Source organism: Chlorocebus sabaeus, chromosome 21 (genome assembly GCF_047675955.1).
Source record: "Chlorocebus sabaeus isolate Y175 chromosome 21, mChlSab1.0.hap1, whole genome shotgun sequence".
Taxonomy (NCBI): Eukaryota; Metazoa; Chordata; class Mammalia; order Primates; family Cercopithecidae; genus Chlorocebus; species Chlorocebus sabaeus.
The window spans coordinates 55,038,542-55,061,926 of NC_132924.1; the positions used below are offsets into that span (position 1 = coordinate 55,038,542).

Consider the following 23,385-nt stretch of genomic DNA (forward strand, 5'->3'; position numbering starts at 1 on the left):
GACATTTTAGGCCTCACGCATCAGTTTCTTAGAACAAGCTTTTCTCTGCACCGCATACTAAATCAGACGGTAGTGCGACAAATAAACGGTGATGATTTCCCTAAGAACAAATCAAGTACAGAAAACTCCCTAATTGTCAGAACAGCAGGTAGTCTGGACGGATCTCTGAGGCTATCCTTAAACAGGTGCACTGAGACGCAAGGTGCTGGAAACAAAAGAGCTCCTCCTTGCGCCCTGCCGCCGCCCCACTCAATCCTGCTCCGCCCTGGCCACCCCGCGGCCCCGCCCCTATGCGCGCTGGTTGGTCCTCGCAGGCATGATGAAACTTCCCGCACGCATTACAGGAGCCAGGTCGGTATAAGCGCCAGCGTCTTGCCGCCCAGCACGCTGTCCGCTGCCCGCCCCCCGCTCACCGTATCTCCTTGACTTGCTTACGCCCAGGTGAGCCGGACCCTGCGCTCCGCGCCGTGCGCCCAGCGCCAGCACCCTCCTTGTGTGCCCTGCGGCTGCTCCGGGAGGAGGGGGAGGAGGATTCGCTCTTAAGCCCGGCACCCGGCAAACGCAGTTCGGGGGCGCCTGCTGATGCTGCGGCTCCTGCGGTAGAGAGGGCGGGGCGGACGCCTAGCGATTGTTGCGCAACTGGCAGCTAGCGGAAGGACCTCTCTGTCCTGGTCCCCTGAGGCGTCAAGAGGGAACCGCGACCGGGAGGCCGGGCTGCCCCGGAGAGAAGGCAGCGGCGGTCTGAGCCCCTGTAAATGTTACATGTGTACTTTTTTTACTATGTGGCGTCGAAGCCTGTGGACATTTTCGCAGTCCAGGCCCCTGCGGCGGACGGGTCCGAGCGTGCTGGTGGCCAGGGCGCAGTCAGGCGTCGCGTGGTCCTGATCTAGGAAGAAGAGACTCTGGCTTTATTACCGCCTTGGTGTCTGTGCTTTCCCCTTCAACTGCCCCCGTCCTCACCTGGACCCCTCACCTTCCTCCTTTCCTCTCACCCCACCACCCCTGCCAGTCCCCACCCCTCTCTGTAGACTGCAAGACTTAACAAGTGACTTGCTGAGCAAACCCTGCCGAGAAGAGGTCTGTTTAGGGACACAGGCGGCCAAGTACAGAAAAAGGCAGAAGAAGTAGCGTGCCTTTTTCAGTGGATGTCATTTTACAGGGCTGGCTTCAGATGATTGTTACAGCTTTAAATAAAAGGACAGTTTTCTTCTCGGCCGGTGGCCTACATTATTTCTTCACTGTCCATTGCCCTGGGCACTTGACTAATAATTTAACAGCAGTTTTGTTTGTTTGTTTGTTTTTAAATTTTAAATCATGATTCATAGCATTGCTGTAAGAGTAATTAGAGGTAAAATAGGGCTTGAACCTGTCTGTAGTTGGTTACTTACTGACATCTTAACATAAAAGTAAGGTGAGAGGGTGAAGTTTTAAGTAACATAAAGTGGAATAGAAATTAAATGCCCTGAAACTGCCATGTCCGGTTCGGTAGGCGCTAGCTACCTGTAGCTGTTGAGCACTTGAAATGCTCGCTAGTCCTCATTGAGGTGTGTTGTGTTAAATATACTGGATTTTGTCGTTAGAGTAGGAAGAACAGTGTAGAATATCTGCTTGATAATTTTTTATATTGATTACATAGATGTTAAAATGATACTATTTGGGACATATTGAGTTAAGTATATTTAAAATTAATTTCACCTGTTTCTTTTAATGGGGCTACTAGTATATTTAACATTACATACGTGGCTCACATATTTATTGGACAGCACTGCTCTAGAAGTTTAAGAAGAAATAAGGAAAATATTGAGAACAGGTCGCGGTAGTAGGAACTTTGCCCTCTTATAAGACCGATTCCAATAAAAATAATAGGTTATAGTTTTAATTGGCCTTTTCCTACTAGAAAAAATAAGTGTACTTTACATGCCCCTTTGTTCTCCCTCTTTCCCCTCCAGTTTAGTGGTTAGCATGTATTTATTATAGCAGGATTAATACAGGGATTCACTAAGCGGCATTAAGAAAACTTAGGTAAATGATTCCCTGACGACCACACTTGATTTTCAAAGCACTTTTATAACCCATTTTTAACTGGTATAGAGTCAAAGGCAGATGGCTTATTAGTAGTCATCTCATTGAAATCTTATGGAATTTTTCCAGTAAATCTCAAATAATTTGTTATAGGCTATTTGGGCTATTTGGTCAAGTGCATGGAAGGGACAGCATAGGACATGTGGTACTTCATTTCCAAATTGCTTGAGATGATTTTCATTATAACCATATATTATTTGGTTCTGGTTTTCTGGAAAAGCCAGCTAAACCTTTGGTGCTTTTAGATATAAATGAAATATCACTAAAGGATTGCTCAAAGTGACTTACGCAACTTGAATATATATTTTTTCCTTAGGGTGTTTATCCCAAATTATCTGAGCATTTGCTGCAATTTGCAGTTTTTTTAAAAAAAAAACACCAAAATAGTTATTTTTCAAGTTAGAGATGTTTTAATAAAAACAGTCATTTTGAGCTGGCAGCAGCCAAATAAAACAGCGCTTTATTTCACAGTTGAGAATTTGAAATTGGAAAGTAATTAACATATGTAAGGATGACTTACTTGCTTCCTGGCTTATAGGGATGAGCCAAGTTTTTATTAGGGATGTTGTTGCAGTATATGTCCCACCTAATTTGCTTCCTTACTGAACAATGCAACTTTGAGACAGAAATATTTGAGAACATTTTTGTCACTTAGGACATTTTGATAGTGAACATTTTGTATCTTCTATTAACTTAAAATGTTTTATTTGTTATAAAGCCAGGATATCTGATATCAAATTAAATTATTTTCTTTTCCCTTTAGATTTTCTTCAATCACATCTGAATAAATCACTTAGAGGTAACCTAGATGTAATATAATGAAATGCTTAAAAGAGCTGTGTATCTTAGTATTACACTTACAGCAGTATGATTTTCTGTTGTACCCATTATATTGTACCTGCAGCTAGTTCAGATAAAGAGAGGGCATTTAACTGTCAAGACAACCTGAGAGGAGACTCTAGTAATCTGGAAAGTCTCTTGGATCTTTGAGGGATTTTGGGATGGAGAGAGTGGGGCTGGGATCTTTGGCTAGGCTAGAGCCAGCCTGGATTTGTATCTATTATCTTGGAAGCAAACTTAGAATGCAGAGACAGATGTGGCCTGGATGCTGCCAGCTCTAGCCAACCACTAAATCCTAAGGTGGGAGAGATGCAGGCTTTGACTAGGTGCTAAGCTGCTGTAGCCCACTGAATGTAGAGGTCACTATATTTTCTGAATACCTGTAAGTAAATTAAATCATTCTCTCCTCCTATGTGCCTGCCAACCTAATGGGGAATCGCTATAGAAAAGATGGTTTAAATTTTAGTCTTTGAAGTGGTTTATGCATGTTTCTGGAATCAAGATTTAATGCAGACTTGGATTGGATATTGAATATTTTTGATTTATCTGCTTTTATCTCCATAGAGAGCTTATAGCTTCATTGCACCATGTGTGGCATTTGGGCCCTGTTTGGCAGTGACGACTGCCTTTCTGTTCAGTGTCTGAGTGCTATGAAGATTGCACACAGAGGGCCAGATGCATTCCGTTTTGAGAATGTCAATGGATACACCAACTGCTGCTTTGGATTTCACCGATTGGCAGTAGTTGATCCGCTGTTTGGAATGCAGCCAATTCGAGTGAAGAAATATCCGTATTTGTGGCTCTGTTACAATGGTGAAATCTACAACTATAAGAAGGTAAGGAGAAAGAAACCAGATATCTGGATGCAATTAAACTTAAGAGTTTGTTGGTCACGATGATATTACATATTCTGTATCATTCTTTTTACTTTGCAAGGCACTCTATGTTCGTTATCTCATTTGCTCTAAGTATGTAAATAGGGAACTGATGAATAAAAAGGTGAGTGAAATGACATGGTCACAAAAGAAGTGATAAAAATGAGAATTACAGTTCAGTTTCTTTGACTCTTAGAATTTTTTTCTCCTTCTCCCCAGCTTTTCATTTTGAAAAAATTTCTAACATATACAAAAGAACAGAACAGCGAGCACCTAGATTGAATAGTCATTAATGTTTTGCCATATTTGCTTGAGTTTTCTTTTACACACACACACAAACACACACACACATTTTTGCTGAATCATTTGAGAGTACAGTACAGATATTATGATACTCCTAAATATATAAGCATTTATCTTCTAAGAATAAGGACATTCTTCTACATAACATCAATGCCATTATTAAACCTAAGAGTCCATAATACCACCTAATATCCAGTTTATTCTTAAATGAAATTTCCCTAAGTGTCCCAATAATTTTTTTTTTTTGAGACAGAGTCTCACTCTGTCACCCAGGCTGGAGTGCAGTGGCGCGATCTCAGCTCACTGCAACCTCTGCCTCCCAGGTTCAAGCAATTCTCCTCCCTCAACCTCCCAAGTAGCTGGGACTACAGACACCTGCCACCATGCCCAGCTAATTTTTTGTATTTTAGTAAAGACGGGGTTTCACCATGTTGCCCAGGGTAGTCTGGAACTCCTGAGCTCAGGCAATCTGCCCACCTTGGCCACTCAAAGTGTTACCAAAAATATCTTTATAGCTGGTTTTTGTTTGTTTTGAGCTAGATTTCATTCAAGGTTCATGCATTTGGTTGTGATGTTTCTTGGTGTTTTTTGAGACTTCTTGATAGATACCCTGTCATGCATTGATAGAGATTTATATCCTAATCACATTTTGGACATTTTTATCTCTGAACAAAAGCTTTTGTCATTGTTGCCTGCTCATAGGAACACTCTTAATAACAGTCTTCTCGTTTAAAAAGTTTTAAAATAGTTATTCAGGAGATTCCTTTTACACATTTCTTTATTCCTTTATTAAGGGCCTACTATGCCCCAGACATCATTTTTCTAGGTGATTGGAGATGAAATGGTGAAAAGGAAAGGCAAGAATGGACCTTCCTGCTAGTGGGAGGTGGAAGAAGAGAGTATTACAACTTTTTTCTTTCTGAGTCAAATCAGTGCCACATACGTGAGAATGCCAGGTGGTGCTATGGCATTGTCAGCTTGGCTTTCCCCTTAAATGAAATAGGAAACGCCCTGCTTCACTTGAACAGTGTTGTTTCTTTTTATTAAAAAGTTACAAGAAGTTAAATATTTTGAAAATAATTAATTTCTATTCTGAATTAGCCAACTGTTTTATTTGTAAAAGTAGAGAAGTTTGTTCCATAAGCATCGAAGCTTATGTAGGTGGGGCAGCTAGCAAACTGTCTAATGAACAGAATGTATATTTTAGGCTTATATAAAGTATTCAAAAATCCGCCCCCCCCCCACACCTCCTTTTTGGTAAAAATAAAGTTTACCACTACAATAAAATACAGTCAGAGGTGTGCTGGGAGTAGAGGGAGACTGAATGAAAAACAGGAGAAATGGGGTCAAGGCTAGAGCAAAGAGCAGGTCCTCTCCCTGCAGGGGAGTATCAGGGGCCTGCAGCCAAGTCAGATGACAGCATGACTTCAGGAGGTAAGATTTGAGGGCTTTTATCTGAGATGCAGCATTGGAGTTTGGTTTCAGGGGAGTAGGAAGTGATACATCCATTACCCAAAGGACCCTTCTCCCTTTTAAATAAATTGCCTGCAAAGTTTAGGCCAAATTGGTGGGCAAGGTAGATTTTGGAAGCTGTTACTTGCTAATATCAGTGAATGCTTTATAGTCACGAACCCTTCAGGCAGTTCAGCCCAGAACAGTCAGCAGAAGACTGTTTCCAGACCCCACCTGCTAGTTACAGATCATCCCTGATAGAGCAGAGAGGGGTGACCAGGTAGTGACTTTACAGTCACTGGAGGCAAAGCCCATTTTTGGACAGTTCAGTGAGGGCTTATAGACAAAAGATTCACAAATGATGGAGTGAGCTGGATGGAGTGTGAAGCATATTTATGGGTCATGCACATACATAATAGGTTTACTTTTTGAAATTTGAAAGCATGTTTTAAGCTTATCTAGGATTTCCACCTGATTTAAACCTCTTCTTTCTCTAATATCAGCCAAAAACCTGAGTACAAGGTTCAAAAAGGAATACATCAAGGACTTTTCATCCTCATAGTTTGCCAGTGACGGTGGAGAGTGTCAGAATTGGGGAGTAGCCTAATCAAACCTTCCTACTCTGCATGCAGTGGCAGACAGTCCCTTTGCTGTTCCTTTGGGGCATGCAGACTAATAAAACGCCACCATCATTTTGTCTATAAGTAAGGAGTAGCTTTAATGCTACTGCAGTGGTGGAAGCCCTGGGCATTGTCGTCCACCCCTGGGGACCAGCAGCTTTGTTTTGGATCATGTATCTGTTATTGTGATGTAGCCATTTATTTTTCATGGAATGGTGCCCAATGATGTTTGTCCCTTTGCTTTACATTTTTATAGCGAGGACTTTGAAGCTGAACTGGAGGAACTTCTTAGCCAATACTATCTTCTCAAACCAAAAATTTTTAGTTGCAGAAGACATGTCTTTTAGTGTCATGGCAACCAGGCAACCTGTTATCTTAACTTACATTTAGAGGTTGAGCATCCCTAATCTGAAAATCTGAAATTTGAAATGCTCCAAAATCTGAAACTTTTTGAGCGCTGACATGATACTACATGTGCATTTTGATGTCACAGTCAAAATGCAGGTGTAAAACACACAGTTTATTTGGCATGCCCTAGGGAAAAAAGACCCTTTCAGCCCCCTTCAGCTGCAGTATAACTTTTCTACACATGCCCAGATTTCCCCGTGCAAGCATGCCCACAAAGGGTAATAGAATGGCACATGTGCAAGCTGGACACACCAATGGCAGGATCCAGGATCCCCACAGATAGGACCTCTGCGCATTACCCATTGTGTATTTTTGCTTATTTTCTGCTCTGTGGTGTTAAGATACTGAAAATGTCAAAAAGACCTGTAGATATTTCTTTGAGCAGCAATGGCAAGGAAAAGTAGAAACATAACACAGAAAGTCAAGCTATAGGAGAAATTGGACTGTAGTGTAAAGGTTTAGATTACATGATGAAAATGTGTGATAGAGATATTGAAAGGCTAGAGCTACCTGCATTCATAACAGAACAAGAGGTCATGTCAGTTTATAAGATCAAAGAGAGACTTCCAAGACAGAAGCCGTTGTTAATGAGGCAGATGACTCTGGAGAAACACTTAAAAAAGTCATTTGGCCGAGTACCTCCTCAACCTCAGAGGACCCGCAAAAAAGTCATTTGGCCGAGTGCCTCCTCAACCTCAGAGGACCCGCTTCCTAGTTGCTCAGCTGCTTCTGATATTTCTTCTCACCTAAAAAAGGAAAAAAAAAAAGATACAGTGTACAGTAACCTTTTAATCAAAACACAGCATTGTCGGTGGAGTCTGAAAGCCTGCCATTGTTTGTACAGCTGTTTAACTGCTGATACAGGTATTCTGGTGATACTACTATGCTACTTATTATTTTCTTACTGTATTAATGGTAGGTCATATTTTTTACTTATGTATGAATAAGTGTATAAAAATGATGGTTCTTTAGTAGCGAAAATTCAGAGTCAGGAATGATGGTCAATGATGGCAAACAGCCACAGATTTTCCACATGGTAGCTGAGATAGTGACACCTTTGCTTTCTGATGGTTCCATGTACACAAACTTTGTTTCATGCACAGAATTATTTGAAATATTATATAAAATTACCTTTAGGCTATGTGTATAAGCTATATGAAACATAAATGAATTTCATGTTTAGACTTGGGTCTCATCCCCAAGATATCTCACATATATGCAAATATTCCAAAATCCAAAACACAACACTTCTGGTTCCAAACATTTCAGATAAGGGAGACTCAATCTGAATATATATGTATTACATACATAGTATGTATATAATATGCATTTCCATCCCTCCACAGGTTACTGTTCTGGCACATTCCCATTATATTCTGTTTATCAGACTGCAACTAAAATTTTCATGGGTTCAGCTTTATGTTGAACAGAATTTGCAGATTATGAGTTGAAGCAAACCCTAGTTTGATAATGCTGTGATTCTCTTAAATCACCAAAGTGCATGAAAGGATTATAGAGCTCAGAAATACTGAAGCAACTTTGTGATAAAAAATTATTAGTGAATGTACAAGGAATCTAACATTTTGGTTTTGCTATTGCCTCGTAAGATGCAACACCATTTTGAATTTGAATACCAGACCAACGTGGATGGTGAGATAATCCTTCATCTTTATGACAAAGGAGGAATTGAGCAAACAATTTGTATGTTGGATGGTGTGTTTGCATTTGTTTTACTGGATACTGCCAATAAGAAAGTGTTCCTGGGCAGAGATACATACGGAGTCAGACCTTTGTTTAAAGCAATGACAGAAGATGGATTTTTGGCTGTATGTTCAGAAGCTAAAGGTAATAATAAATTTTTCTGTAGACTTTCATTATTGTCTTGGTTGTATGTTTTCTTTTAAATTATATTTGAAAATCTCTTAGAGAGCAATCCAGAATTTTACAAGTGACTAATTAAGTTATGAGTCTTTAACCTTTTTTTAAAAAAAACAGAGAAGTTGTACTCTCCTTTTCAGCACTTAAATTCTGTAATACTTGAAGGATGATTCTTTAGTGCAGTCATTTATTTTTTGCTATGCTAATATGCTCTATGTCTAGCTTGATCCTAAGTGCAGTTTTAAGTTTTCTTGTGTCATACTATAATGGTAGGGTTGACTCTGCGATTATTGCACTGTGGTACTTTGCTGCAGTTATAGCACAGCAAATATTAGGATTTCTAAAACAGCTTTATTGATAATTCACATACCATGTAATTCACCCACTTGAAGTATACAGTTTGGTGGTTTTTAGTGTGTTCACAGATGTTGGTAACCGACATTCCAGTCAGTTTTAGAATTGTTTTTCCACCTCAAAAAAAAAAAAAAAAAAATCAAATCCTATGCCCTTTAGCTTAGTTTTTGCTGGCAGGATCAACTAGGTTTTTTGTTTTTGTTTTTGTTTTTGGAGATGGGGTCTTGCTCAGTCGCCCAGCTCAGGCTGGAGTGCAGTGGTTTGAACATAGCTTAGTGCAGCCTTGAACTCCTGGGCTCAAGCGATTCTCCCACCTCAGCCTCCCTAGTAGCTAGGAGTATAGGCATGCACCACAACACCCTGCCTCCTGTGCCCTTTAGCTTTGAATTCCATCTCTCCATATCCATTATCTGCACCCCCGCAGTTGTAGCCCCGGCAATCACCAATCTTTCTGCCTCTGGATTCCCTATTCTGTATGTTTCATATGAATGGGATTATATATCATATGGGCTGTTGTGACTGGATTCTTTCACTTGGCATAGTGCTTTCAAGATTTGTCTATGCCGTAACATGTATCAGTACTTACTTTTTATGGCCAAATGATACTCCATTACGTGGATACACTGCATTTTGTTTATCCACTTGTCAGTTGATGGACATTTAGGACATTGTTTACCCCTTTTGGCTATTACGAATAATGCTGCTATAAACATTGGTATACAAGTTTTTGTGTAGACATTTCTCTTGGGTGTATATCTAGGAGTAGAATTGCTGGCACACATGATAACTATGTTCAGTTGAAGAACTACCAGATTATTTTTCGAAATGGCTGCATTATTTTTTATTCCCTCCAGCAGTGTATTAAAATTTCAGTTTCTCCACATCTTCACAAACACTTACTGTGTGACTTTGTAATTCTAGCCATCCTAGGGTATGTGAAGTAGTATTTCATTGTGATTTTGATTTGTATTTTCCTATTGACAGTGATGTCCAGCGTCTTATCTTATGCTTATTGGCCATTTGTGTATCTTCTTTGGAGAAATACTTGTTCAGATCCTTTGCCATTTTTTTTCCTGCTAGGGATCATTTTATTTGAAGAACATAATAGACTTTTTTTTTTTTGAGCAGTTTTATAAAAAATTGAGAGGAAAATGCAGAGTTCACATATGCTCCCCCTCCAGTGCCCCCGCCCAGTTTTCCCAACTCTTAACATCTTGCGTTACTGTGCTACATTTATTAGATTTGATGAACTGATACTTATAACTGAAGTTCATAGTTTATGTAAGGGTTCACTCTTTGTGTTTTATAGATTTTTGGATTTGACAAATGTTTAATGCCATGTACCCACCATTACAGTATTATGTAGAACAGTTTCATTGCCCTAAAAATCTCCTGTGCTCCACTTACTGATTCCTTCCTGTCCTCTTCCTCCTAAACCCTGCCCCAGTCATTACTGATCTTTTTACTTTCTCTTTCACTTTGCCTTTCCCAGAATGTCATATAATAGTTGTAATCATATAGTATGTAGCCTTTTCAGACTGGCTTCTTTCACCTAGCGGTATACATGTAGGGTTCTTCCGTGTTTTTTCATGGCTTGATAGCTCATTTTTTAAATTGCTGAATAATATTCCATTTGTTTGCATGCACTGCAGTTTGTTTATCCGTTCTTGAATTATACATCTCTAATTGGGTTACTTTGTCTTTTTGTTACTGAATTGTAATAGTTTCTTATGTATTGTAGGTAGAAATCCCTTCTGTTCATCAGGGTTGCAGGATACAAGATCAATATACAAAAATCAATGGTGTTTGACACACTTTAACTGAATACTACATACTTAAAATGAGCAATCTGAAAATTAAATTAAGAAAGCAACTTCATTTATAATAGCATCAAAAAGAATAAAATACTTAGAAATAAATTTAAGAAGTGTAAAACTTGTAACTGAAAACTATAAAACATGGTTGAAAGAAATGAAAGAAGATCTAAATAAATGGAAAAGTATCCCATGATCATGAATCGAAGGCTTAACATTATTAAGATGGCAGTCCTCCCTAAACTGATTTACGGATTCAACTTGATCCCTATCAGAATCCCAGATGAGTTCTTTGTAAAATCTACAAGCTGGCTCTGAAATTCATATGGAATTGCAAGGGACTAAGAATAGCCAAAACAATCCTTTGAAAATGAGGAACAAAGTAGGAGAACTCATACTTACTGATTTTAAAACTTACTACAAGACAATGGTAATAAGGACAGTATAATACTGGCAGAAGGATAGATGTATAGACGAGTGGGATTGAATTGAGAGTCAGAAATGAACACATACATATATAATCAACTTATTTTTGACAAGGGTGCCAAGAGTATTCAGTGGAGAAAGAAGTTCGAAAACTGGCACAGTGGCAACCAGATATGTAAACATATGCAAAACCTGGAGTTGAACCTTTACCCAACATCATATACAAAAACTATGGATACAAAAAAATGCATCAAATGAATCCATTTTGAACTAATCCACATAAATGTAAGGGCTAAAACTATAAAATCCTGAGAAGTAAACATAGAAGTAAGTTGTCATGACCCTGGATTTGGCAAATCTTTCTGAAGTATGAGACCAGAAACAATAATACAAATTGTTGAATTGGACTTCATCAAAATTAAACAGTTTTGCATGTCTAATGGACACCTTCAAGAAAGTGAAAAGACAGCCCGCAAGTTGGAAGAAAATACTTGCAAATCATGTATAGCACTTTTTGATGGTAAAGTTGAGGAAGACATTTATTTTTTATCCCTTACCTACACAGTAGTAACATCCTAAAATCTCTCTCCCTGCCTCTTTTTGCCGTTCTTTAAATCCTTTCTCACTTAATTTTCAGATTTAATATTATCCAAAGCAGGGATAATGAGATCAGTCAAAGGGGGTACTTAGGACGCTAGTCACAGTGTTTGTACTGATACCGCAACTGGCTTATTTTCAGGCATATATATGTATGTCAGTTGCCAGGACTGCTGGGCAAGCCTGGTAAAGAGAACAGCGGGGAAAAGCAGCCTCCTGCTCCCCTGGGCCTTCTTTGAGCCTGATGATCACTTGATACGGAACTAGAATCACATACACTTTACCCTCTGAAATTCCTTGATTGTTGTTTTCTATATCCTTGACACTATACTTTTCCAGACCAAATTATCTCATCTGGAATACTGCAATAGTTTTCCTTTCTCAATGCTTTTAGAATAACCTGTCGAAAACTCATCTGATTATAGTGCTGCCTGCTTAAAACCTTTTAATTACTCCCCATTCCCTATCTGGGCTGCGTAGCTCACTTGAGCTCTGCTAGCTGGTGAGGGAATCTGGGTCCTTTTTCTGGTATTTGAATTCAGTGCTACACAGGTTACTGGCTGGGTAGACAGTCTCAAATTGTAAATCATGGGTATTCCATGTAGATAGTCTGTTACAATCTACAATAAAACGTTGATGTTTGTGTCAAAGATCATGGTGTTGTGAGGTTGGGTACTGTCTGTGAGAATTTATTGAAGAAATTTAAGTTATGTGGTTTTATTCACATATAGTGTATAACAACTAGTTAAGGGATAGATGTCTTCTTATCTGACTTTAAAGTAGCTAAGAGTGGATCATTGTACTTGTTTAAGGTCTGGGAACCATGGCTATTTTCTTTTTTTTTTTTTTTTTTTTTGAGATGGAGTCTCGCTCTGTCGCCCAGGCTGGAGTGCAGTGGCCGGATCTCAGCTCATTGCAAGTTCCGCCTCCCGGGTTTACTCCATTCTCCTGCCACAGCCTCCCGAGTAGCTGGGACTACAGGCGCCCGCCACCTCGCCCAGCTAGTTTTTTTGTATTTTTTAGTAGAGACGGGATTTCACCATGTTAGCCAGGATGGTCTCGATCTCCTGACCTCGTGATCCACCCGTCTCGGCCTCCCAAAGTGCTGGGATTACAGACTTGAGCCACCGCGCCCGGCCGGCTATTTTCTGAAAATAACTCAGTGATGACAAATGACTACCAGACTATCATAACATTAGGACTCCAGTTCATCCCTTTGCTTCATAAGTATGTCTTTTCCTTTTGTATATATTTGCTTTGGTATAAAAAATAGATTTTCTTGATTAGAAATCTAAGAAGAAGAAATTGAACACTGGAGGTTTTTCTATTTCTTTGAATTACTAAAAGTTAGTGTAATTTGGCAGTATATCCCTATGCCATTATGATCTCTCCAGTAAGTAGATGGTAGGGCTTAGGAAAATAGGAATTTTTTTTTCCCTATTTTGGTTGTTTAATGGCCATGTGTTTGTATTAAAAAGGGAAAATAAATAGGAATGTAGAGGATGTTAACTAATCGTGACAGTTATTGGGAAGGGTTACCTAATTTGAATAAAGGTATCTTTTTGAATTTGTAGGTCTTGTTACATTGAAACACTCCACGACTCCCTTTTTAAAAGTGGAGCCTTTTCTTCCTGGACACTATGAAGTTTTGGATTTAAAGCCAAATGGCAAAGTTGCTTCTGTGGAAATGGTTAAATATCATCACTGTCGGGATGAACCCCTGCACGCCCTCTATGACAATGTGGACAAACTCTTTCCAGGTAGCAGACACCCATCTACCTATTCCCCATCCTTCTCCAAGGGAAAAAAAATTATAAGTTGTACTCTCCCATCATTTGAATGATTTTAGTTTCAAAACCTACTTCCTGTTTTGTTTGGAGGGAACACATTGCTATTTGGCACACTCCACCACTGAGTAAATACCATCATGATAGATGTTGATGATTGTGTATTTCATTTCAATAACTGATCCAGCCCAAGATTTTCTGGAACTATTTGGCTTACTTGCTGTGTTTATAGGTTTTGAGATAGAAACTGTGAAGAACAACCTCAGGATCCTTTTTAATAATGCTGTAAAGAAACGTTTGATGACAGACAGAAGGATTGGCTGCCTTTTATCAGGTGAAATCAATTAAAAAACCTAATTATATTTTGTGTGTGTTTAATTGAAATGATTTGTAGCCATCCCTTTTGTTTTTACTATAAAATATTTTCTGTATGATTTAATCTTTCCTTCCTTATAGGATGGAAACACTTTTTTATAAGCTGCATTTAATAGTCATAGTCATACTCCAACTTGAGTTACAGTATAGCTATGTTATTGGTGTTAAGAGTGAGCCAGTGGATGTTTGGAATTCTGTGTAGTGATTTTTAACCAATTCAAATACTACTATTATCACAGTTTGTATATTTTTCTCTTACTGAAGTTGATTTCAGTTTATAAAACTTGCGGATTTTAAATGGTAAAACTATGATCTTGGTGTTTATCAGGAATATACATCTTCTGTCCCTGTCTTATGCAAGGCACATAACTAGGACACTTCTCCTTCCTCTTTTGCATGTAGGGGGCTTGGACTCCAGCTTGGTTGCTGCCACCCTGTTGAAGCAGCTGAAAGAGGCCCAAGTACAGTATCCTCTCCAGACATTTGCAATTGGCATGGAAGACAGCCCGGATTTACTGGCTGCTAGAAAGGTAAGGTGCTGTCTCTGTCCCTTGTGTAGTTAGAGTAGACTTATTATTAGAATGAAAATGGAGTCAATAATGGATGATTCTACTTCTGCTGCTGTATTGACTGGGACAATTGTTTTAAATTAAATGTATTAAAATAGAATGAAATGGCTGTTGAATATGCACTGTGTTGTACACTGTCCTCTGTGTACTTTTATCTGTTATGACCCATGCAGTTCTCACAAAGACCCTATGATGATAATTATGCTCTTTTGAAAGTAAAGGTATCTGGGCACGGTGGCTTACACCTGTAATCCCAGCACTTTACGAGGCTGGGGGAGGTAGATTACTTGAGGTCAGGAGTTTGAAACCAGCATGAGCAACATAATGAAACTCCATCTCTACAAAAACTGCAAAAATCGCCAGGCTTGGTGGCGCCTGCCTGTAGTCTTAGCCTCTTGGGTGATAGACCCTGGGTGATAGAGCAAGACCTTGTCTGAAAAAAAAAAATAAAGGCGTAAGTCAGGTGCAGTGGCACACACCTGTAGTCCCAGATACTTGGGAGGCTGTGGTGGGATGTCTGAGCTCAGGAGTTCAAATCTAGGCTGGGCAACATAGCAAGATGCCGTCTTGAAAAATTTTTAAAAAAGGTTTTTTGTTTGTTCATTTGTTTTTTAAAAAAGAATGTAAAGGCATGGTATTGTGGCTAACACTGCAGGCTTTGGAACCTGACTTGTGATTTGAAATCCTGGCTCTACTTATTGATATAACAAAAATAATAGTGTCTGCTATGGGGAAATTTTAAGGTGAAATGATATAATTCATGTAAAGTAAGTAGGATAGAACTTAGCATGTAGTAAGTACTTAATGAGTGTTAGCTTTTATTATTATTTTAAAAAGTACTGTATTTAGAATACCGTGGGCAGAGGGCAGCTTGTCTGTATTCAGTGAGTAGGAGACCTAGTTCCCACTATGGAGAACTTTCATAGCATGAATGAGAAAAAGCTAGAGAGCAGTCTCAATGCAAAGTGATCAATGCCGAGAGAATCCAAAATAGCCAAGGAAAGTAGAATGAGGGGAGGGGCCATTCTGTATAAGAATAACATCCTGGATATAAAATTAGGCATTTCAGAAGGACCAAAAAAGACCAAGCTTAGTGGGACCATGTTGGAGTAGAGAGAGATGAGGTGGGTTAGGTAAAATAGGTAGGGAAGGAGGTGCCAACTGGGAGAATGGCTGAAGCCTTGGCACCAGAGAAGCTGAGGGGAGACTTACTTCTTGATAGTGTAGTTGAAGCAGGCGAGGAAACAGTGCTGGATGGGGCTTGTATGTGGTGGGCTGTAAAATCATTTTTCTTTTTTTCCCACCATTGTTAATTCATAAAGCTTTGTGAACTCCCGTCCTGTTTGATTTTCAAGGGAAGTTATTTTCTTTAACAAATAAATGGGTATTTCTTTATATAATAAGGTGGCAAATCATATCGGAAGTGAACATTATGAAGTCCTTTTTAACTCTGAGGAAGGCATTCAGGCTCTGGATGAAGTCATATTTTCCTTGGAAACTTATGACATTACAACAGTTCGTGCTTCAGTAGGTAAGGTATTATGATATTATTAAATAAAAAACGTTTTTTAATACTGAAAAAAATGTAAGGTTTAAAAAATTTATTTCAAGCCATAGTTCAAAAATGTTATTTAAGAATGAATGCAAATTAAATCCCTATGTTACTGATTATTTAAGACCACTTAAGAATTCTCTGAATCTCTTTTGGAGTGAAGGGAACAATAAATACATAGTTCAACCTCCACATTGTTGGTATCACTGCTGGTGTTTCCCCAGGGAGCAGATACATATTTTCTGCCCTCTGCCTCCCATTTCTCTTAGAGTTTCTCGGGCTACAGTCTGTATACAGTGAGGCAATAGGTCTATTTGGTAATGCATTTTTGATAAGAAATACTCATTTTAGATATATTTTGGTAAATATTCCATCACACGACTTACCAGTCACTAGCTATCATTGCTTTGCAAACAATATTAATTTTATTTTGTAGATAATGTATCTACTGAGATTGGAAGTATACCCCAAATTAGACTGATCCAATGTTAATGAACCTTTGTATGCTACTGCCTCCCTTGAGAGACTTGCCTTGGAGGGCAAAAATATCTTCGGTATGACGATGGTTTATGACCCTCCAAAACATCACGATAAATAAGCAGATAGACAGGATAGCTCTGGTATTGGATTTCATGGGGCTGGGGTGGGGTTAGGAAAATAAGTGTCTATCACCTCAGCTACAGAGGTAATAAAAACAAGGCTGAGAAGAAACACTGGTTTAGAGGGATGCGGTGCAGGACCAAGGAGGCAAGTTTTATAACTTATATAGTCTCCCCAGCTTTATGTGAAATCTGGTAAATGGGGAGTGGCAGGGGAAAGTACCTAACAAAATTAACACTAAACCACCAAAACGGTTATTCTTATTTTTGTGTCATAATACCACTATGAAAGGCATGATTTTTAGGTATTTGAGTCATTGTTCAGCTTAACATAGTTTTGAGGTGAACATTCTTGGTCTAAAAACATTAGAATTTTAAAACCTGTTTATAAAATGACAGAATGGTTCTGGGTTATTTTATTTTACAGTAGTGCTTTTGGATTAAGTACATATAAATGGCTTGTAAATACAAGGTCATTATTGTGGAAACTACTTTATACTAATATGAAGTCCAGTATGGTAGTAACGCTTTCAGTTATTTCCAAAAATCAAATCAAAGGCATTTTTGGTGGAAGGTTATGTTGACATTAAAGTTAATTTCTCTATCTCATTTAAGGTATGTATTTAATTTCCAAGTATATTCGGAAGAACACAGATAACGTGGTGATCTTCTCTGGAGAAGGATCAGATGAACTTACGCAGGGTTACATATATTTTCACAAGGTAAGCACTCTGAAGTGGAGGAATATTCGTGCTATATTAAGAAAACTATGAAATGTTTGACTATTTCTATCATCTTTCAGTATGACAGTAATAGCTTTGAGTATCTCGTGAAGTTACAAAAGGGAACCTGATAATGTTTGCTTTCTATCTCTTGAGGAAGAAAGAAATTTTAATGTGTAAGATGATTTTTATTCTTTAAAACTAGTTACAGCTGGGTATGATGGCTCATGCTTTTACCCCCAAGCTGCTAAGGAGGCTGAGGTGGGAGGATCACCTGAACCCAGGAGATTGAGGCTGCAGTGAGCTGTGATTGCGCCACTGCACTCCTGCCTGGTTGACAGAGCAAGATCCTGTCTCTTTAAAAAAAAAAAAAAAAGCTAAAAATAAATAAATAAAACTAGTTAAGCTTGAGAATCACTTTTCTGCCATTTCTTAGCATCCTGTGGAATTATGACTGTTGCCCAGTGTGTTCATTTTATTCTAATATTAGCAGTTTGGTAGGAAGGAAGGCATGTTTTGTAAAGCACTGCTTACCTCTGTTCAGTTATTTACTCCCTTCCCTAAATTTGTTTAACTTTTTGTCTTATCCAACTTTAGGATTGGAGAGGGAGAAAGAAAAACTGCTTTGTGTGCCAAAAGCAAAACTCTTGGTGTTTTTGTTTGTGAAATAGGCTCCTTCTCCTGAAGAAGCCGAGGAGGAGAGTGAGAGACTTCTGAGGGAACTCTATTTGTTTGATGTCCTCCGCGCTGATCGAACTACTGCTGCCCACGGGTAATACTTTTAGAGGCTACTGTAAAACAAAAACAAAAAAACACCAAAAAAAAGAAAACCAAACCAAAATAGAAAAAAGCTCAATACCCTGAAATAAAAATCAATAGCTGATTGGCTATATGTTGCATATCGTTGGCTATATGTTACAAAGTGTGACTTTTATAGAGAAAATGAAGCTGTTTCTTAACTTTGTCCCAAAAGAATTAGGCCACATTTCAAAGTGTTGTTGTGGTATATGGAGAGAAGTCGTCTTCCATAGGTTGTTTGAGTTGGAGTTTTCACCTTTAAAAGGTAAGAACATTCTGCTCACATCTGAACAACCAAGATGGAAGAGGGAAGGCTGCTGCAGCAGCTACTGTTAAGTGTTTTAAAGAGAAGTAAAGATTGTAAACATCACGTGACAAGTACTGAGTGCCCACCATGCCTATTCGGTGCTGTAGTGACCCTGAGGGGATAGGGTAGTGAAGATGCAAGGGGTTTGATTACATTATAATGAACCAGGTTGCTTTGGTATCATTTCTGGTTGTCTAGAGTTATGTTGAAGAACTGAAGACTTTTACTGTACAGGATAAACAACTGTCATTAAATGTTTTAGTTGCCTCTGCTGAATCACACCTAGATCAGGATATAATTAAACATGGGTTTAGGGAATGAACTGAATCTGGTTATTATCCTCTCTACTTGTCCTATCTAGAGTCACTAGGCTTCGGCGGTGATACGGAATTTGATGAAATATAGTGGGACTCTGGTTTAAATTGCATATTGTATGTGAATTGTTAATCAGTGGTAAAAAAAATACTGTATTGTCATCACAATTGTTAGGAGAGATGGTCTCACCTAGAAAACACTGAGTAAGAAAGGTTCAGGCGAGGTATTTTCTTAATGATTGGGTCACTCATGATTTGTAACTTTTTCTGCTTTTTGAAATATGCATTCAACTATTCCTAGAAGGGAAAGTAAAAGTAATAGTCTCAGTTAGTTTTACTCCCTCGATGACATGGTATATATATATTATTTTAAATGAAGATTTTTTTTTTTTGGTATTTATTCATTAGTGTAGAGCAGTCATTAGAAGGCTTGTATGTGACTGTATGACCTTAACATTTCTTAGGATCTGGTTGAATTGATGGGAAAACTGAATCAGAACCTAAACTGACAGGCACTAAATACCCATTTTAATTTAGATTTTCTTCTTTTCTCCTTTAAGCCTTGAACTGAGAGTCCCATTTCTAGATCATCGATTTTCTTCTTATTACTTGTCTCTGCCACCAGAAATGAGAACTCCAAAGGTGGGTAAATCAACTCAAGATAAAAACTGTCCATTGCCATCAGATTATATTTGTAATTTTTAACTGATGCTCCTTTTTTTTTTTCATATCAGAATGGGATAGAAAAACATCTCCTGAGAGAGACATTTGAGGAGTCCAATCTGATACCCAAAGAGATTCTCTGGCGACCAAAAGAAGCCTTCAGTGATGGAATAACTTCAGTTAAGAATTCCTGGTTTAAGATTTTACAGGAATACGTTGAACATCAGGTATAATGTCTTTAAAAACGTTTTCAGGAATGCGACAGTTTGGATGCAGAGCTGTCATTGCTGTTCATTCTGTATTTAGTTTGAATGCTTTGTCCCTGTCAGAGAGATTCACAGTCTCTGTAAACACTTATCTCTTTTACAGGAATTACATAAGAATTAAGTAGCATGAAGGATTATAAAGCAGCATCTGGAATTGAAAAAGAGAGGAGACTTACTACTTATCATCACTGATCTTCATTTATCAGATTTTTGGGCACCTGCTGGGTGCCAGATCTTGTTAGGCACAAATAACTAAAACAGAGCCACTACGTATTAAAAATATGCATATGAGTGTTCTTTAAAAGGCACTGCAGCTATCCTTATTATGAATACTTTAGCATTTTCTAAGTGATGGGTGATTCAAAGGGTCTCATACAATTTACAGTCATATCTTATCTGAATGTTTTCTGTTTTGTGAGACCAGAGTAAACAAGCATTTCCTGCCATTTTAAAAAACTGTTTTGCTCCTATATGCTTATTCTTACAGGTTGATGATGCAATGATGGCAAATGCAGCCCAGAAATTTCCCTTCAATACTCCTAAAACCAAAGAAGGATATTACTACCGTCAAATCTTTGAACGCCATTACCCAGGCCGGGCTGACTGGCTGAGCCATTACTGGATGCCCAAGTGGATCAATGCCACTGACCCTTCTGCCCGCACACTGACCCACTACAAGTCAGCTGCCAAAGCTTAGGTGGTCTTTATGCTGTAATGTGAAAGCAAATATTTCTTCTTGTTGTATGGGGACTATGGGTAGATAGGAGAACAATGAGAGTCAACTCAGGCTAACTTGGGTGTGAAAAAAATAAAAGTCCTAAATCTAAAACATTGTTATAGTCATTTATGTTCATACAGTGTCTTCATGAGAGGTAACTAAAAATTTTTTGCTGTGTCACAGTAAAGTGGAGCGTAAGCTAGGAAAAGGGAAAAGGATCTGATGTCTGCAAGAACTCACAGCCCTCTCCTGGCAGATCTGCTTTAGATGACATTTGCGTCTTGTGCCTGTGTGGCTTCCTTCCAGTCCTTGCCTCATTTAGGGACGTCATCAAAGGACTACACTATTTTGGTTCTGCCTACATTCCTAACAGCTGCCTAATTAGACTTGAGACTTGAGTCTTCTATAGGAGTTCATGACAGCTGTATTTTGCAAGATAGTAGTTCATTTTTTTCTCTTTTATGTGGAGCCAAAGCCACTTCTGGAGACTTGTCCTAGAGCAGGGGTCAGGCTTTTTAAAAATGTTTTATTTGTTTTTAATAAAGAACCAGATAGTAAATATTTTAGGCTTTGTGGACCTCTTTTGGGACTGTTCAGCTCTGCCATTATAGTGCAAAAGCAGTTACTTAGACAATATGTAAATAAACGAGCATGGGCCGGGCGCGGTGGCTCAAGCCTGTAATCCCAGCACTTTGGGAGGCCGAGACGGGCAGATCACAAGGTCAGGAGATCGAGACCATCCTGGCTAACACAGTGAAACCCTGTCTCTACTAAAAAATGCAAAAAAACTAGCCGGGCGAGGTGGCGGGCGCCTGTAGTCCCAGCTACTCCGCGGCTGAGGTAGGAGAATGGAGTAAACCCGGGAGGCGGAGCTTGCAGTGAGCTGAGATCCGGCCACTGCACTCCAGCCCGGGCGACAGAACGGGACTTCGTCTCAAAATAAATAAATAAATAAATGAGCATGGCTATGTTCTATTAAAAGTTACTTATAAAAGCAGATGGTGGGCCAGATATAGCCTGTGGGCCATAGTTTGTTGATTGCTGTTCTAGAGGAACAACCAAACTAACTAAGCATTTCTGGTAAAAGTCTAAACCTACTTGAAAGAGAAAGTGTAATAACACATTCAAAGAACAGGTAGAAATGTCTGTTCATATCCTTTGCCCACTTTTGGATGGGGTTGTTTGTTTTTTTCTTGTAAATTTGTTTGAGTTCTTTGTAGGTTCTGGATATTAGCCCTTTGTCAGATGAGTAGATTGCAAAAATTTTCTCCCATTCTGTAGGTTGCCTGCTCACTCTGATGGTAGTTTCTTTTGCTGTGCAGAAGCTCTTTAGTTTGATGAGATCCCATTTGTCAATTTTGGCTTTTGCTGCCGTTGCTTTTGGTGTTTTAGACATGAAGTCTTTGCCCATGCCTATGTCCTGAATGGTACTACCTAGGTTTTCCTCTAGGATTTTTATGGTATTAGGTCTAACATTTAAGTCTCTAATCCATCTTGAATTAATTTTCGTATAAGGAGTAAGGAAAGGATCCAGTTTCAGCTTTCTACTTATGGCTAGCCAGTTTTCCCAGCACCATTTATTAAATAGGGAATCCTTTCCCCATTTCTTGTTTCTCTCAGGTTTGTCAAAGATCAGATGGCTGTAGATGTGTGGTATTATTTCTGAGGACTCTGTTCTGTTCCATTGGTCTATATCTCTGTTTTGGTACCAGTACCATGCTGTTTTGGTTACTGTAGCCTTGTAGTATAGTTTGAAGTCAGGTAGCGTGATGCCTCCAGCTTTGTTCTTTTGACTTAGGATTGTCTTGGAGATGCGGGCTCTTTTTTGGTTCCATATGAACTTTAAAGCAGTTTTTTCCAATTCTGTGAAGAAGCTCATTGGTAGCTTGATGGGGATGGCATTGAATCTATAAATTACCTTGGGCAGTATGGCCATTTTCACGATATTGATTCTTCCTATCCATGAGCATGGTATGTTCTTCCATTTGTTTGTGTCCTCTTTGATTTCACTGAGCAGTGGTTTGTAGTTCTCCTTGAAGAGGTCCTTTACATCCCTTGTAAGTTGGATTCCTAGGTATTTTATTCTCTTTGAAGCAATTGTGAATGGAAGTTCATTCCTGATTTGGCTCTCTGTTTGACTGTCACTGGTGTATAAGAATGCAAAAGAAGACATTCATACAGCCAACAGACACATGAAAAAATGCTCATCATCACTGGCCATCAGAGAAATGCAAATCAAAACCACAATGAGATACCATCTCACACCAGTTAGAATGGCGATCATTCAAAAGTCAGGAAACAACAGGTGCTGGAGAGGATGTGGAGAAATAGGAACACTTTTACACTGTTGGTGGGATTGTAAACTAGTTCAACCATTATGGAAAACAGTATGGCGATTCCTCAAGGATCTAGAACTAGATGTACCATATGACCCAGCCATCCCATTACTGGGTATATACCCAAAGGATTATAAATTATGCTGCTATAAGGACACATGCACACATATGTTTATTGCAGCACTATTCACAATAGCAAAGACTTGGAATCAACCCAAATGTCCATCAGTGACAGATTGGATTAAGAAAATGTGGCACATATACACCATGGAATACTATGCAGCCATAAAAAAGGATGAGTTTGTGTCCTTTGTAGGGACATGGATGCAGCTGGATACCATCATTCTTAGCAAACTATCACAAGAACAGAAAACCAAACACCGCATGTTCTCACTCGTAGGTGGGAACTGAACAATGAGATCACTTGGACTCGGGAAGGGGAACATCACACACCGGGGCCTATCATGGGGAGGGGGGAGGGGGGAGGGATTGCATTGGGAGTTATACCTGATGTAAATGACGAGTTGATGGGTGCAGCACACCAACATGGCACAAGTATACATATGTAGCAAACCTGCACGTTGTGCACATGTACCCTACAACTTGAAGTTTAATAATAATAAATAAATTAAAAAAAAAAAAAACAAAAAAAAACAAAGAACAGGTAGAAGATTTTCATTTGAATGCTCATCGGTTGTTCAGGGACAACAATTCGAAATGCATTATAAAG

The 23,385-nt window shown here is 39.0% G+C and overlaps 1 protein-coding gene across 5 annotated transcripts; it reads left to right on the top strand.

Annotated features, from left to right (window-relative positions):
* The first annotated feature begins 334 nt into the window (after positions 1-334).
* ASNS (asparagine synthetase (glutamine-hydrolyzing)) lies at positions 335-20,430 on the top strand. 5 transcript variants are annotated; one of them, XM_007982085.2, is made up of 13 exons: positions 338-441; positions 2,846-2,881; positions 3,487-3,758; positions 8,188-8,425; positions 13,224-13,409; positions 13,669-13,770; positions 14,214-14,341; positions 15,785-15,911; positions 17,147-17,253; positions 17,925-18,025; positions 19,233-19,314; positions 19,407-19,562; positions 20,089-20,430. In XM_007982085.2, exons 3-13 carry the CDS (start codon positions 3,510-3,512, stop codon positions 20,296-20,298), a joined length of 1,686 nt encoding a protein of 561 aa, XP_007980276.1. In that variant the 5' UTR covers positions 338-441; positions 2,846-2,881; positions 3,487-3,509; the 3' UTR covers positions 20,299-20,430. The 5 variants fall into 5 exon arrangements, with proteins under 5 accessions (XP_007980278.1, XP_007980275.1, XP_007980276.1 ...); XM_007982086.3 differs by lacking the exon at positions 338-441 and adding an exon at positions 627-1,077; XM_038004650.2 differs by lacking the exon at positions 338-441 and adding an exon at positions 678-751.
* The last annotated feature ends 2,955 nt before the right edge of the window (positions 20,431-23,385 follow it).